The sequence below is a fragment of the Lynx canadensis genome, chromosome B4 (genome assembly GCF_007474595.2).
Source record: "Lynx canadensis isolate LIC74 chromosome B4, mLynCan4.pri.v2, whole genome shotgun sequence".
NCBI lineage: Eukaryota > Metazoa > Chordata > Mammalia > Carnivora > Felidae > Lynx > Lynx canadensis.
The window spans coordinates 62,113,468-62,130,706 of NC_044309.1; the positions used below are offsets into that span (position 1 = coordinate 62,113,468).

At 39.8% G+C, this 17,239-nt stretch overlaps 1 protein-coding gene across 1 annotated transcript in view; it reads right to left on the reverse strand.

Annotated features, from left to right (window-relative positions):
- Window positions 1-17,239, reverse strand: part of TMTC1 (transmembrane O-mannosyltransferase targeting cadherins 1) — a 275,547-nt gene that overhangs the window by 147,190 nt on the left and 111,118 nt on the right. Inside the window, exons 6-7 of the mRNA XM_030322084.1 lie at window positions 3,768-3,849; window positions 1,266-1,369 (exon numbers count right to left, since the gene is read on the reverse strand). Coding sequence (XP_030177944.1) covers window positions 1,266-1,369; window positions 3,768-3,849 — 186 coding nt within the window. The remainder of the gene's footprint in view (window positions 1-1,265; window positions 1,370-3,767; window positions 3,850-17,239) is intronic.

Genomic DNA, 17,239 nt, shown 5'->3' on the forward strand with positions numbered 1-17,239 from the left:
TGAGCTAAAAATATCCACAAATGGATCCCAGAAATTTTGAAAGCCAGGGAGAACTAAAAAGGACAAGTAGATTGCAACATTAATAAAAAGTGGGTTAAAGATGTCATGATTAATCAAACAACAACGTTTTTAAAAAGATAAGGTATAAACAATAATGTATAAGGCTCCAGACTACCTCGAAGAGATAAGCCAACACTAGAGGCTGGATATCATATGATTTCTGAAGGCAGAGTCAAGATTCTTTAATATAAATACATGACAGAAGTAAATAGAAACAATTGTGACATAATGTTTTTGTAAAAACGGATTAATCAAATTGGAAGTTATCTTTTTTGAAAGGGAAACTGTCTTTAAAAAAGAAGAAAGTAAAGAAAAACATAAAAGGCAAAGCAAGTAGAAATGTATCAATTAAAACAAATTAGATAAATGAGTTAAATAAAGCAAAGATCACCTCCTGGCAGAGAAACAGAATCCAACAATGTGCTGTCCCTAAGATACAAGTAAGCCAAATGGGCAATAGGTCAAGGTTTAAGTTTTATTGTGTCTTTGCAAACACAAAAAGAGTGAAGGTTACTATTATGAAAATATTATATGTGAAAAGGTATATATAAAACTATAAAAATTTAATAACGGTGCATCTTAATGTTTTAACGTAATAGCAGCAATATATCCTGAAGAAAAGTCATGAAAATTGCCAAATATAATTATATCTGAAAGCCTTAGCAGGACACCACAGCTGACTGAACAGGTAAGGAATTAAAAACCTTTTCAATAAATCAGATCCCCTGATCAACATCACTTCTTAATCCAATATCTCTAAATCTCTTAAAGACAAATAGTGTGATAGAATTGCTGTATCTCAGCAAAAATCGTTCATTTCTGTTTTCCACTTTTAATCTCTCCACTGATTCTACAAATAGTTTTAATACTCAGTCAACCTCTATAGGCTTGGCGGTGCACTGTTCTGTAACATTTGCCATATGGGCCACTCAGTAGACATTTACCATTGATCATAAGTGCTCAACAAAATACTTGCTGAATAGCCAAATACATACCAATATGGGAACAGTAGCAATAAGCCTGGCAACACAGCACCACCCGCTGAAACGAATTCCAAATGTATGAATAGTAGTTTCCCCCCCACCCCCAGGATGGAATACAACCCTTCTTTCCTCAAAAGGCAAAGGCAAACTCTCATTTAAGATTATTTAAAACAATTGAATGAGTACCACGTTCAGTTAAAAAAAAAAAATATGTTTACTGACCTTGTAAGAATGTAAGGCGAAAATGAAGCTGGATTATCCTGCTCTGAAAAGAGGGGCATAGATCCTCCCATTATCCACAGACGGAAGTACAAAACGACAATCACCTTCAAAGAAAAGGAGATTTGGTAAGAAAGTCATTGCTCGTTGGGCGTAAGCCCCACCTTTCTGGAGGACGCTTCCAGATGCCTTACAAATATTTTGTTTCATAATGAGCACTTCTATAAAATCCTAACACTCAAGATGAGTACGCAAGATGAGAACAGCTGGGTAAGGAGAAGAGTATAAACAATGAAGGTGTTGAGGGAGAGGCAAGCAAATTCTTAATTACAGCTGTCAGTATCAAGCATTTATCAGCTGTTATCCACTGAGCTAAAGACTTTCCATCTTCCCTGCGGCCTCACAGAACCTAGAGGTAGATGAGAAAGCTGAGGCTTCCAGGTAGTTTACCTAGAATCCCACAGTTAATAAACTGCAAGATCCAGGAGTTGAATCTATGTCTTGTCCAACCGCTTTCTTAACCATTCCATTTAAACAGCCCCATGAAAGTTAATTTAAAATACAATAAACAATACTGCTGGGTTTTGGATAAACACATTTGAAGTGTTCCAACCCTCCAATGCCCTGAAGGAGAACATTCATGAAGGGTTATTTCAACAAATTCCGGGGCACAGCTTTTGTGTCACCCGCTGGAATTCTATCACTAAATGGTGCTATCCTGTTGCCAAGGTGAATAAGAAAGCCAGAAGGAGAGACATTTCTGTGGGGAGGAGAGTTCGCCCAAACAGGCCTTCCAGATGCTTCTCATTTCAACAGGACCAATTACATTGTTTTTATTAAAGTCAGAGGAAAACCTTTGCTTGAATAAAAAAGCTAAAGGATTAATTTTGGAGGTAGTTAAGGCTGGATTTTTTTCCCCATGAATACCACTGACTTCCTTTATAAATATCTTTTATATAAATAACCTCAAATCTAAAATCCTAAAATAAAAGTATGGTGTCAGCCAAAAACATATCAACAGTAAACAATGCCTAGGCAGCCAATTAAAAATCGTCTTAACACTCGCAATGTCCTGCTCAAACTGAAGTTAAATTCTTACAGGCTTTATAATGGACAATATCAACTACAAATGTAACAGCACAAGTATCCTGAAAGAATATAAATTCCCTAAAATACTATGAAGAGGAAAAAAGCCGTGATAATTAAACAAGAAGAGTAGGAAGATAAATAGCAGAAAGGGCTTTGATAATAAATTTTTAAAAGAACAAAGGGATTAATAATTTACAACTTTCATCACTCCAATGATGTCAGATTACTTGCATTCCCATACAATTCTAAGAAAATAAATCACTTCTGAAACCAGTGATGAATCATCCTAGCTCTGTGCAAAGATACTAGGGAACACTTTAGAGAAACGTTTTGTCCCTTTTGTTGAGACTGTCCGTCAAGGCTCTCCACCTTCATTGAAATTTTCCATACTCTTCTTCCATAAACACGTTTTAGCATCAAGAAGAAAATCACATTAATTGGTGACATTACAATTCAAAGACTTTTTTGTAAGTTTCCTATCAAAATTTATCATAAATTTTGACAGAAATTTATGGGAGACAGCAGTGGCATAACAGACTGATCTCCTAATCATGAATTCTTGAATCCAAGAATGTAAGAAAATAATTATTGGGACTGTCACCAGAGATGGCCACCAAAAATTCCTGCCCCCTTTACATGTACATTCTGCTCTTCTCATCAAGAATGAAGCCAACTGCCCCTCCTCTTAAATCTAAGTTGGTTTTGTGACTTGCATTGACCAACAGAATGTTGTAGAAAGTGCACTGCATCAGTTCTGGGCCTCACCCTTGAGAGGTCCTGCAACTTTTGGCTCATTCTTTTAGAACCCAATTGACATGTTGTAAAAAAAAAAAAAAATAAATAAATAAATAAATAAATAAATAAATAAATAAATAAATAATCCCGGCTACACTGCTAGAGGGAGGTCACAGGGAGAGACCCTAGAGAAGGAGATACCACAGACAGACAACCTCGCCCAGCTGACAGCCACAAGAACCTGCCTGTGCAACCCCAGTCAAAAATCATGATGAGCAATTAGAACCATCCAGCTAGATGCTGTCCAAGCTAAAGCATTCAGGGTAAATATATGTAGTTGTTGTTTTAAGCCACTAAGTTTGGGGGTGGTTTGTTTTGCAGCAATAGATAACTGATACAGCCAGGTTTGTGCTACTGAGACAATTCAGGATCAGCACCTTGAAAGGGACTCATAAAATACTATAATTCATCCGGTCTGTCTTTGAGTTACCATATTCCCAGAAGGCTTTCATACATACCTTCCAAGGCGTTATAACATTTATGGCATGTAAACTCTTTGATCCTAACATCATGTTGTTCGAATATATTGATGATTCTATTAAATAATCTGGATCATGTCTCTGAGCCAAGTTAAAATAAAACACTTCTTATCAGATATTTCAGAAGCATATCTATACTTACATAAGTTATGACCAAAGTGGCCCTTTTTAAGAATGGCCTCATGGTAAGCAGGAAATTTCTATTGGTCCTTGCTGTCAAGTACCTGAAACAGGACAGAAAAAAAAAATTAAGTAAGTTTTAGAGTCCACCACACATAATGTTCTCCATTCAATGTGAATAGGTCATAGCTTGAGAAAAGACTAGAAAGGATCATAGCTAAGAGCATGGCTCCTGGAGTCAGACCACCTGGGTTTCAGTCCCACGGCTGCTTACTGTCTGGAAGGCCTGGAGCAAGTTTCTTAACTTCTTTGCACATCTGTTGTCCTCACTTATAAAAAGGGGGATAGTAGTAATATCTACTCCACAGAAAAGCTGTGGGCAAAAATGAAAGAATAAATGGAGCAGGACCTAGCACTGTTAGCTATGAATATTACTAGCCCATCTACCCAAATAACCCAGGCATTCTGGCAAATATAGGGTTACACTGGTCAAAGGGATGATCTTACCCAAATTAAGAGTTTAGCTATTTAATTTAATTTGAGAGACACTACGTCTTCATCCTACAAAATATCTCACAAATATCTTACCCCTAAAAAAATAAAGGATGCCAAGGTTGCCCAAGTTAAGAAATTTACCCAAGGTAACAAAGGTAGTCAGCATCAGTGGTGGGATCACAGCTCACCAATATGCAGTGGGCAATTTTCTCACCTGCCTATGGCCTCTGGAACCAAACTAGGTTATAAGAATGTCAACTTCTAGAGGGGCAGGAAGTTATAAGGACTCTGCATCTGCCACAGCTCACTCACTTGTACAAAGTAGGAGCTCCATATTTCCCCATATAAGGCACATGATTGGCTGGTTTTAATAAAGACTATGAAAGGGAAGCCAAGAGAAAGTTATTAACAAACCCCAAGCGAAAACCTAAAGCAAGTCATTTCACCTACATGCAAATTTCTGTATTTTAATCTACAAAGTGAAGGAAACAAGTCAAATCGAATCATGTAATCCAGCAAGCAGTTCCCACCTCATCCTTATTTTCCCTACCCTTTTTCATTTTTTTTCTTTTACCCTACTTAATCCAATTTCTCTTCAAAGTATTTCTTCCCAGAATCTCTTAAAATCTGCACTTGAATGAGGTCCCTTTACACAACGGGAATATTCCCATCATTCCCAATATTCCCAATATTCTATTGGAGAGAGATCCCTTTATAAGGCCTGAGTGGGTTACTATCACAAAAAAGCGTCTATCTTGACAACTGCTTATAAAACATATATGTCCAAATGGTACTGCAAGGAGGTACTATAATGTCACTCAGAAGCAAGTCCTCTCTTCTTGCTTCCCTTTTCCTCTTCCTGGTTCAGAAACAGCTGTGGATCTGACCTTTCAAGTTTTTAATGAGTGGAGAAAATGAGGTGAGCCCAAAAAAAAACCCACTAGAGTCAGCTTTTAGCAAAATCTGGACTGGATCCATCCCCAAGCACTGCACTTAAACCTTGGCAAGGAGGAAGGCCAGGGATACTGTCTGCTCTCACAACACAGGTGCATCACTAATGTCCCAAAAATAGGGTTAAGGGAGTCCACCACCTCCTGAATCTGTACACAAGATTTGTGTATGTTTGCATCTGTGCATTTCTCTGAAGCAAAATCCTTGGCTTTGATCTTTAGTGTCAACAGGATCTATGATTCCAAAAAGGTTAAAGCACTGGTAAGTGTCTTGTCTCAGCTCTGCCTCCACTATTACTATCATTTTCAGGATGACTCGACAAAGATCAACCTGGATATTTCTGCTGTTCCTTTACAGGATGTAATGTAAATGGCAGCAGGGAGGGAATAGCAATGCGGGAAGGAAAAAGGTGCTGGGGAGGCCTGAAATTGCAACACATATGAATGAAAAAGTGTTTCTTGGGTTGGTCTGCTCTTGGAAGCTTCATTTCTCAGGTTCCCTCTGTTGCTGCTTTATTTTAGCACAGTGTTAAAAGTTAGAAGTGGCTTCCTCTCTATAAAACAACAAACCATAGGGTTTAGGGTGTTGTTTTCTTTTCAATGTTAAACTTAGGCAAATTCCTAAATTCTGCATTTTGTTTCACTGAAAGCTCACTACAATGGTTATTTCACGGAGTGATATTTATAAAGTGTCCCTTTGTTTAGAAATTTTTCCTCCCTGATAAATCTCATTTCCTTAAGAGGTTAAGCTCTTTCAGACATCAAATAATTTGTTCTTTAAGATGTAGTATCCCAAAGCAATGAAAGCCTAGAATGATACATACAGCACTGTTGAAAAATGACCTCTTTGAAGATTTCTATTTCTAGTTTCTGTCCAATATTAAAAGAGAAAATAAGCCAAAATGATATGGGCCCTTTTTTGGTAAACACTAGGTCAGAGGCTGAGATTCCTAAGCTCATACAGGAAGTACTCCAAGAGCTGAATTCTCTGTATCCCTTCCTCCTACCCAACTCACAATAAAATTAGATAGTGAAATTCTCCCCACTAATTTATGACATACGTATGGTCTGTAAAGTAGAATCAAACATCAACAACAAATAATGACAATATTATTATTAACATCATAAAAATGCCAAATAATTCATATATGCCAGACACAAATCTAAGTGATTCAATTGTAATTATTTACTACTTACAACAATTCCATGAGGAAAAATATTATAATTCCTTTTTTACAGAGAAAGAGACCAAAAAACTAGAAGTAATACTTAGCTATTCTATCAGATTCTCTCAGCTATTCATTTCAATCACAAGCTTAAGTATCTGTAAGTGCCTTATAAACAAAAGGCGCTATGCAAATACCACCACTGATAATGTTCAATTTCAGTCTCTGCTGTTTTCCCTGTGACCCAGAGAACGTCTCAACAACAAAATCAAATGACTGAGGAACTCTCTAAGATGGGAGCTAAGGGTTCTACTCCTGTGCTTCCAATTCATTGGTTATATGACTTGTAACAAGTCCACAAGGAGCTTTGTTTCCTTCTTTTATCAGCGAGAGTTGGACTTAAATGGTTTTAGTCTAAAGTACTGTGATCCTTGGATGTTCTCACCAGCTGATGACATCATAAAGTGACAACTGAAGAAAAACAGAGAGAACCCTACTGAAAAATTTAAAAAGAAATGCCAAGGAGGAAGCAATTGTTAGTTCAAGTGTGAGACTTGAGAGACCCTTCATAATCTGCAGTTGCACATGAAAAAAATATTTTAACATCAGTTTGGGGTGTTGGCATTATCACCTCTGCATTTTTAACAATTTCTGATTTTAGGCAAATAAAAGCAAAAGACCAAGATTATCCAAAGTAAATTCCCTAACCTGTGCTACCCTACATCCTGTACTTTCTATTTTTCTGACATCAAATATTCTATTAACATTTACCTTCTCAGTTGATTGCGTTCAAATATTCAGAGCTAAATGGGATTTTCTGAAGTTTTCCTCCATAGCTTGTCAGTCATCAAATCCCAGGGAGGTCCCAGCTGAGACCAGGACAACCAACCACCCTGGATCACCCACCATAATCTTGAGTGTTAAATAAATGCTCGTTATTTTAAGCCACTGAACTTGGGTGACACAGAATTATTGTGTCAGTGGATAATTTATATAACACAATGATCAACACATGCTTACAGACCCAAACCGAGTTTTTAAAATATTTACCTGCCTCCACTCAACTTCCCCTGCCTCTCTCTCTTTTTTTTTTTTCTGTGTGTTCCTTATCCTCCAATGGTAGACCAGGGTGCAAAATAAGAATGCTCAGTTTGGGATATAGACAGCAAGCTGGAGGAGGAAAATCACGTGGATGGTACTATTTCCCTTAGCCTTAAATACTGCTGGTTTAAATAAAATGTTATATTATACTTTCCAGCCCTTCTAGGGATCTATAAAAATCTGTTTATTTTTGCCTTAATACCAGCTCCTGTGGCAGACGTCTCAGATACAAAGAGTTGCTACTTTTTAACATTATACCAATAAATTATAAACTGCTTGAAGGGGAGCAGAATACATGACCCTAAAATTCACCACTTTGGCATGTGGATTATTTTAAGCTGAAGACAATCAAGACCCAGCAGACTCCAGAAAACCTTTTATTTCTCCCTTAGAGAGGGGGCCTTCCTCGGAGAGAAAGCTATACCAGAGAACTGAAAGACCTATCTGTCCGAAAGAGCAAATATGTAACTACCAAACATCCGCTCTTCCTATTGTCTTGTGAATTACCCTTCTCCCCTTCAAAGTGTCAGGCTCCTATCCAATTCCTTAACTCAGGAAGGCAAGTAAGCCTCGACTGCCTGACTTGCCTGTGGGTCTCAAATTTTTATGGGGCTCCCACATATATGAAATGAAATTTGTTTTCTCCTGTTAATCTATTTTATGCCAACTTAATTATTAGAGCAAAGAAGCTAGAAGGGTAGAAGGAAAATTTTTCCTCCCATTAAGCTATATACAAAATTCCTTCTAGAACACCAGTCATACTAATTTAATTTATCTTGTTCATTCAAGGTAATAAAGGAGATTAATAAAGAGTCATATACTACAACCAATTGTTGTTGTTGTTGTTGTTTTTTTTAATTAAATTCAGAGCTCTTTAAAATAGGAATTCAGGAATGTGCTTCCATTTGAAACACAAGGAAAATGGTTTTTTGTTTTTGTTTTTTTTTACTTGACCAAAGTAACAAAGACAAGGCTCACATTAGAAAAGATTATCAGATTAACAAAACAACAAAAAGAAACTTATGTGTCTTTGGGTTCTTCTTTAATGCACTCTCCTTGAACCCATAAAGTGCCTCATCTAAATCTTAAATAACCAAAGGCATTCTGAAGAGGAGTGAAACAACCTTTGATGTGTCCTTTGATATTCAAATATAGAGTCTGAAGGAAAGGAGCTAACAATTCTAAGAAGATAAGATGCATTTCTCAGTTCCAGCTATTCAAAAACCCCAATTGACCTTCAATACCCCATTCTGTGGCTGTGGTAAAGTTTCTTCCAGAAATTTTAAACTCTAACCTTTGTGTTATATACAAAGTAATATGTGGAAATAAAGACAAAGAAGACATAAGGGAATATCATTTCAGTTCTCTTAACCATTCTGAAAATCAAAGTTAAAACTAGAAGGGATCAGAATGGCTCAGGTCGTTTTAGGGGGAAAAAATGAAGTCCAGAAACTGATTTGCATAAGATCAGGGTCTTTAGGTATCAAAAGTCAATGAGTTTAGGCTTTATTAATTAAACCTAGGGTCTCCTTTATAGTCCTTCTAAAATGAATTTAGTCTCCAACTAGATTTAGTCTCTGACCCCAATTTTTATTTCTTCTACATGTAACAGCAAAAATTCAGTTCTGATGATATCATCCTGGTCTGTCATTAACAGTCCCAGAAAAGTTTCAATTCATTCCTAATAGGGAATACTTAATACATTGAATATGTGCCATTCACTGTGCTATGCACCTTTTTTGTTTCATGCAGTCCCACACTAGCCCATGAGCCATGCTCATCTCCATCTTGTGAATGAGGCTGAAGGAAAAACTTCTTCAGGATCTTGCAGCTGGCAAGTGGCAGAGGTGAGATACAAATCTAAATCTGAAGCATCCACTACTCAACTATAGCCATGTAAGTAAAATACAGCTAGTTTATTTAGCACACTTAGATTATTTACTAAGTGCATTTCTGCATGTAAACAACACAATGACTTCTACTTAAAAATGATCCTCTGCATCTTCAACCATTCTATAAGTCTACAATGAAACTTTGAGTACAGGTTTTTTCATACAAATGAATGAACTGAGGCAGTGCATAATCTTTAAAGGGTCTTTCATGAAGACCCTTTATGTCCTTAAAGGTGAATGCATGTAGTGGTTACTGCAGGTTGAAATAGAAGCTCCACGTACTGTGGGCTGATTCAGAAATTCTAAATGAGAAAAGATGGCCAAAAGGAGAGTGTGAATAGCTCTGCAGGTGTCACTGCACTGTGAAACAATCAGCCAGCCAGCCCACAGAGACAAGTGGCAAGCAGGAACAGAGAGTTAAGACAGAAAAGGATGCCCCAAAAGAGTGACAATGAAGCTGACACCTGAGGAAGATGAGAAGTGAATTAGGTGAGGAGAGAAGGAATAAGATACATATACAGATGCCTAGGATTGAGAGAGGGCAAGCAAAATGAAGAAAATCAAAGTTCATTCTAGCTGCAGGATCTAATACTGGCAGAGTGGTGACAGACAGGGAGGCTGCAGAGGCAGGCAGGGGCACTTCATCATTGACCCTCACATGCCACTGTGGAGTTCAGACGTTATTCTAACAGCAGTGAGCAGCCCGTGAAGGGCTTCACATAGTGATGACCCAATCTGATTTCCGTCAGAAACTGACACTATAGGATGTTGCTACAGCAACCACTCTGTGGTCCATAACAAAGAGCAAAGGGCCCAGCAGTCCCAATGGGGGAATGGTAGGCAGCAGTGATTCTGGAAGTTTCTGAGATATCAGATTCAGATATGAGAGGTTCTAGTCTAAGTAGGTAGGCTTTATGGTAGGGATAAGTAAGAAAGTATGTGTTATTACATTTATTTAGCAGTCTAATTTACTGTTAAGTCTTTTCTTAATGTATTTCAATTATGTGTTAATTGGCCATTAATTTGGCATCTATAAAAACTTTCTACTAACCAGAATATTAAATTGCCAAAATAAAAACGCATTACAAGAATATACATATTATGCATCTGTATGGCATTTTCTATGTCAAAGGGCTTTTCAGTCCAGTCTAACATTTAATCCTTGAAAGATCCATATGTCGTTGGCAGAATAGAGAATACCATCCCCATATATCTAGACCTAGTGAGCAGTGGATCCTGAACCAGGATGTTTTATGGCCAATTCCATGCCTTTTGGCTGCATCACCAAATGCTGTCAAACAGCATTTGCTGTGAGTTTTCCCTTATTTCTACCAGTCCAAACTTCTTGCACATGAGAGACTCTAAGGAACCCATGCAAATGAAATCACTGCTACTTGTAATACACATTGGTGTGGGTACACAAGTAAACTTTTGCACAAAGAAGATTACAAACAGTGAATGATACTATAATCATATTTTTCTGAACCTCTTATTGGAATATATGGGCTGATAAATTCAAATACAATTCAGCTAGCGAAAAAGAGTATTTGGTATTGGGAGTGTCCTGGTAAACCAAGGAAACACATTTTCTGTTAACAATGACAACAATAAAATAGCTGACATTGAGTAAATGCCTAGGTTACCCAAGCACAGTTCCTATGTATAAATCCTTAGCACAATCCTAGAAGATGTACACTATTAATAGCTTCATTTTACCAATGGGGAAACCAAACTATTAATGGTCAAGAAACTTGCCCCAAGCTCCCACAGGTAATAAGCAAGGAGAGTCAGAATGTCAATCTAGCTTATACCCTTAATTACCAATGCTCTGCCAGCTCTCACATCGTTGCCAACTAAATCTCTGTTTTCACTTTCCCTTTGCTTGGATTTCAAACATTACTCTGATGTATAAACATGTCAATAACACATGTTTAAAAGGATAATAGGGGCGCCTAGGTGGCTCAGTCGGTTGGGCGGCTGACTTCAGCTCAGGTCACGATCTCACGGTCCGTGGGTTCAAGCCCCACGTCGGGCTCTGGGCTGATGGCTCGGAGCCTGGAGCCTGCTTCCGATTCTGTGTCTCCTTCTCTCTCTGCCCCTCCCCCATTCATGCTCTGTCTCTCTCTGTCTCAAAAATAAATAAAAATGTTAAAAAAAAAAATTAAAAAAAAAAGGATAATAATTCAGGATACCATACATACCTGATCAATTTAGAAAATTAACAAAAAGCCTTCTACAACTTTATCTCTATGAAAAATGACAAGCTATTCCAACAGTAATATTTAATTGGCAAAATACTGGGCACTGAGGTCCTATAAACAATATATCAAAGAAATAAAAGCAGACATTTAATACTTAAATAATAGCTAACACTGAATGTACACCATGGGCCAGAAACTGTCCTAACCACTTATATTAGCTCTTTCAGCACAAACAACAACAAACTATGAAGCAAGTGGGTTTTTTTTTATGCCTTTTTATTTATTTTTGAGAGGGAGAGACACACATACATACAGAGCAGGGGAGGGGCAGAGAGAGAGGGAGGCACAGAATCTGAAGCAGACTCCAGGCTCTGAGCTGTCAGCACAGAGCCCGATGCGGGGCTTGAACTTACGAACCGTGAGATCATGACCTGAGCCGAAGTCGGACACCTAACTGACTGAGTCACCCAGGCACCCCTGAAGCAGGTGTTATTTCCATTCTCATTTTATGGAAGGGGAAGCTTGGGGTGCCTGGGTGGCTCAGTCGGTTAAGTGGCTGACTTCAGCTCAGGTCATGATCTCACGGTTCGTTAGTTCGAGCCCCACAGTGGGCTCAGTGCTGACAGCTCAGAGCCTGGAGTCTGCTTCGGATTCTGTGTCTGCGTCTCTCTCGGCCCTTCCCCTGCTCATGCCCTGTGTCTCTCAAAAATAAACATCAAAAAAAATTTTATAGAAGGGGAAGCTGAAGCATAACGAAGTGAATGAACTTGCCTGGGGCCACAAAGCCAGTAAGGAACAGAACTGGGAATTGTACTCATGCATTTTGCTTCCTGAGCCTGTTGCCCAACACTCCACCACATGGCCTTTCTGGACTTGCTGCTCTGCCCCAAGGACAGACGCACACAATAAAGGATGAAAAGAGATCTGGAAGGTAAGAAGTCAGCATGGGCTGGAAAAGGAGAGGAACCTGTGGGGAACACGTGAGATATGACCTGGGCCAGGAGGGACAGAGAAGATGGAAGAGCGGGGAAGGTAAGAGGGGCCCAGAGGAGAGGTGCCCAGGAAGCTGCAGAGGGACTGGGAGTGAGCACACCGCCCAGGACAACGACGCTCCCTGCAAACACAGCGCAGCAGCCCCTCTCCTGTATCTGGTGCACCCTCAGAGTGTCAGAGTCAAGTGTCTGCAATGTGAATAAGGAAATGTGGAAGTGGAACTTTCAAAACCATGGCAGCTTGAACAATAGTAGAATATCCCCATATATAATTGATGTCATTTCCATCTCCCTTTTACTCAGCCACAAAAATGGGCAAGGGATCTCACCCAGGCAGCTCCCTCTCCCCTAAGCCTTCCCCAGTCCTTACCTGGCATCAAGCTTGTCACTTGGGTTCTTTTGGTACCTGGAGCAGGACTGTGTCTCCCCATGGTCCCATCTGTGACCTCCTCCTTAGGTATTTCAAACCTTAGAGTCAACACCCAGGACATAAATTGGGCCACCATACCAGCAGGGTTGGGGGTCATCCTATGCTGCAGCTCTCCTGGTCTCTCTTGCACTTGTTACATCCATGTAAAACGCAGGCCAGGTCAGCCCAGCTGGGACTCTATCCCACTTTTACGCTTATAAGTGGGTGAGTAACTTAGGTTAGGGTGTGTGCTACAGATGCAGACAGCTTAGATTTTAGACATGCAGCAGAAGTCTCAAACCTTTACGAAGCCACTTTCTCCAATCCAATTCCAAGACAGGGCCGTCAGGCACATGCTCTGAAGCAACTTGCAAAAACAGACAGTAAACCCTGAAGCTCTGTAATACACTTGGTTTCGTGTACAGAGTTCGTGCAGAGGCCAAGGAGGACATTTGGCAGCCTGGGCTTCCTGCAGACACGGGCTCCTCCTGAAATAGATCACCTCCCTGCAGCCAAGGCCATGTGCGGTCAAGATAGGTGGCCTAAGAAAACACAGCACCACTCACAGGGAGGTAAGCAATGTTGATGCCGAAGAGAAACCTTTTCTTGGTCCAAACAAATTCATCCAGAGAACAGCCCATTTCCCTGGACCCACGCCCTAATGCCATTTAGAGGGAAGGTCAGAGGGCTGACTGTGACAGCTGCAAAGGCTAGAAAGTGGAGACTGGTCATTCCTGCACAATCTTGGCAAACACCTTTAAAATTCACATTTCCTCCAAGAATCTAACTTTAGGGAGATTCAAGTTTTATTTCACTTGGAACTCTTTTTTATGCTGAGGACAAATATGCTACATTCTTTTAAGGTTTAATTCTAGGCACTTTGGTTTTAGATTCCAGCGCCCATACATGTTGAAAGCTCCTAAGATTTCAGAGTAGAAATAAGAATCACAGTGGCTCTTAGCACAGAATATACATAACATGGGAACAATCATTATTCAGGTAACTGTCATGGTTTTAATGTTTGTGTAAAATGTTTACCAGTATTGCGGAGGTTAGGGATACATAATAATGAAGTCTATTTTTTTTTCAAATACATGCTTCTTTTGGTTATATCATTTTTAAAAACTTTCTCTTGATTTACCTGTAGACCCGAGTCTCATTTTAAAACATAACATAAAAAGCTATAGTAGGAAAGTTGCCAAAGGAACTAGAAATTTCTAGTCCCAAAGGAACTAGAAATTCCGAATCCTCCCAAAAGAGCAAAAGCATATTTTTTATATATATACTCATATCCAATTATATTTGTCTATATTTTTCGAAGTAAACATTAGAAAAAATGTAATAATGTCAGTTTGCTAGGTCTTAATTATCTCTGGGTATGATGCCTTGGTTGCCAGAGGGATCTCTAAAATAGCCTCTCAACAAACTGAGGGTTGATGGGCGGCGGGAGGGAGGGGAGGGTGGGTGATGGGTATTGAGGAGGGCATCTTTTGGGATGAGCACTGGGTGTTGTATGGAAACTAATTTGACAATAAATTTCATATAATAAAAAAATAAATAAATAACATAACATAACATAACATAACATAACATAAAATAAAATAAAAAAGTAAAATAGTCTCTCATTCCAAGCAGCTCTCAAAATATGGTGCTCGTGCTGTAGGGGCAGCCCAGGTGTGGTGAAGCAACCACAGGCCGTGGGGTCACACAGAATCCTGGCTCTGTCAGTCACCATCTGGAAGACTCGGCAACCCCTTTAGCCCTCTGGGGTCTCAGGGACCTCAGCCATAAAGTGGTCATCATAATTTCTACCTTGCAAGTTCATCGAAAGGATTTCTTTTTTTTTTTTTTAATGCTTATTTATTTTTGAGTAAGAGCGAGACAGTACAAGAGGAGGAGGGGCAGAAAGAGACAGAGGATCAGAAGCGGACTCCACACTGACAGCAGTGAACCCAATATGGGCTCAAACTCACCAACGGTGAGATCATGACCTGAGCTGAAGTCGGAGGCTCAACTGAGCCACCCAGGCGACCCTTGTTGAGCAGATTTCAGTGAGACAAAGTGTGTAAGTGGCTCATCACAGCACCCAGAACACAAAGGCACCCAAAGTAGCCGCTACTGGTGCAGCGATCACACCTCAAATGAAAATTCTAAAACCCTATGGGCTGTATTTCATGGCCACGCACAGAAAAAGGAATGAATCAGTGAATTCAGCTAGGTAAGTACAGAAAAACTCATCTCCCTCAAATTCCACCAGCTCCATCCTTCCCAAAAGGAGAAGGGAGAGAACAAAATATTTTCCTAGAAGACTATGCTATAATTTAACTTTTAACATTCTCATTCACTGGTTTCCTCTAATTCAGTTTGGATACTGAAACCAGATACCCAAATGTGTTGTGTAGGTTGTGCCCACACGAGGTAGGCAGCCAGGTGGAACAGAGGTGGCCTGCAAGGGCTGAAATCCAGTGCATGTGCCCTTCGACAACCCATGAACCCTCGCGCCGGCTGCATCCGCCCTAAGGAGGTGGCAGCCTTTTCCGAATCCTCCCAAAAGAGCAAAAGGTGCCCTCAACTCAAACATCATGCACCCGCCATGCCACACACTCACAGCTTTTTTAACTTCATATAAATATCCGCTGTTGGCCAGCAGCAACCTGGACGCTTTTCTTTAATACCCATTAAACAGCTTCATTGTCCTAATGACTTTCACAGCAACTTGCTAAATATAGTGTTTCCATTTTCTTTGCAGCCAATTTTATTTTCTCACGGACATACTATCACAGTGCTGCTACATTTCCAGTCACCAAACCCAGTGCAAAGTAACTTAATGTTAACTAACATCCGTTTCTGTATTAACTCGGCTGAATTTCCCTTGCCCACTCCCCATGGTATTTGATACTGTGGGAATTTCACTCATCATAGCAAATTTTAAAAATTCTTAAATCATAGAAGTCTTAACACTGTCTTTACAATCCCCAGCAGTATCAGGGCCAGATGTGGGACTGTCAAACACATTTTTACTGTCCTAAACTGAACTCAAGCCAAACCGAATCCTTTGAAGTTTTCCAGTCTACGTACAGTTTTCAGATTCTAGAGGTTTTATACACGAGACTGAATTGTCAGCAGGGTAACCAAGAAGTCCAGTGTTCCTATTACTAAGGAGCTTGCCGGAACCTGGGACTTCCAGTGATGACATTAAGAAAATCCTGGGAGGGGACGCCTGGGTGGCTCAGTCAGTTAAGCATCTGACTTCAGCTCAGGTCATGATCTCACAGCTTGTGAGTTCAGGCCCCACATCGGGTTCTGTGCTGACAGCCCAGAGCCTGGAACCTGCTTCCGATTCTGTGTCTCCCTCTCTCTCTCTCTCTCTCTCAATCTCTCTGCCCCTCCTGGCTCACACTCTGTCTCTCTCTCTCTCTCAAAAAATAAACATTAAAAAAAAATTTTTTTTTAAAAGAAAGTCCTGGGAAAACCAGAGTGAGCTGGTCATCATCTAGCAGGTTAGCAGGGCACAGTAGAATTAATTGCTATCAACCAAACCATTCGTTCTGCAAAATCTCAAAGAATATAATTGGTTTCTTTCTCTTGCCTTGGGCAGCCACACCCACATGCGTGTATACACACGTACATACATACACACACACACACCCCTCTACCACCACCACATGTACCCTCTTACCCATGACACGATTCCTTATAAATAAGAGTTTAATCAAAAACAAGTCTTTCTCTGGTGGAAGATATTTACTAATTGACTGATCTGGTTAATTCTGAAAATATGAGAACTAGAATTTTCTCACCCACACTTTCCAGCTGTCAGATAAATCTTTACTACCTGGATAAACCAATATAGGCTATTCTTTATAGTGGCATTTTATTACAGTAACAAAAGGAAAGGGAGGCAGCAAGAAACAAGAATTTAAAATTTCTTTTAACGTTCATTTGAGAGAGAAAGAGAAAGAGAGAGAGAGAGAGACAGTGTGAGCAGGGGAGGGGCAGAGAGAGAGAGAGAGAGAGAGAGAGAGAGACACAGAATCTGAAGCAGGCTCCAGGCTCTGAGCTGTCAGCGCAGAGCCCAACACGGGGCTCAAACCCACAAAGCCACAAACCATGCCCTGAGCCAAAGTCAGAAACTTAATTGACTGATTCACCCAGGCATCCCAGAAACAACGGCTTAATAACTACTAAGACTGTAAAGAATTCACTACATATGCAATCAATGGAACTGTAATGACTTTATTTACTAGACTATAAAGCTGCCTGGTTGATTACAGTAGAGTTGATATTT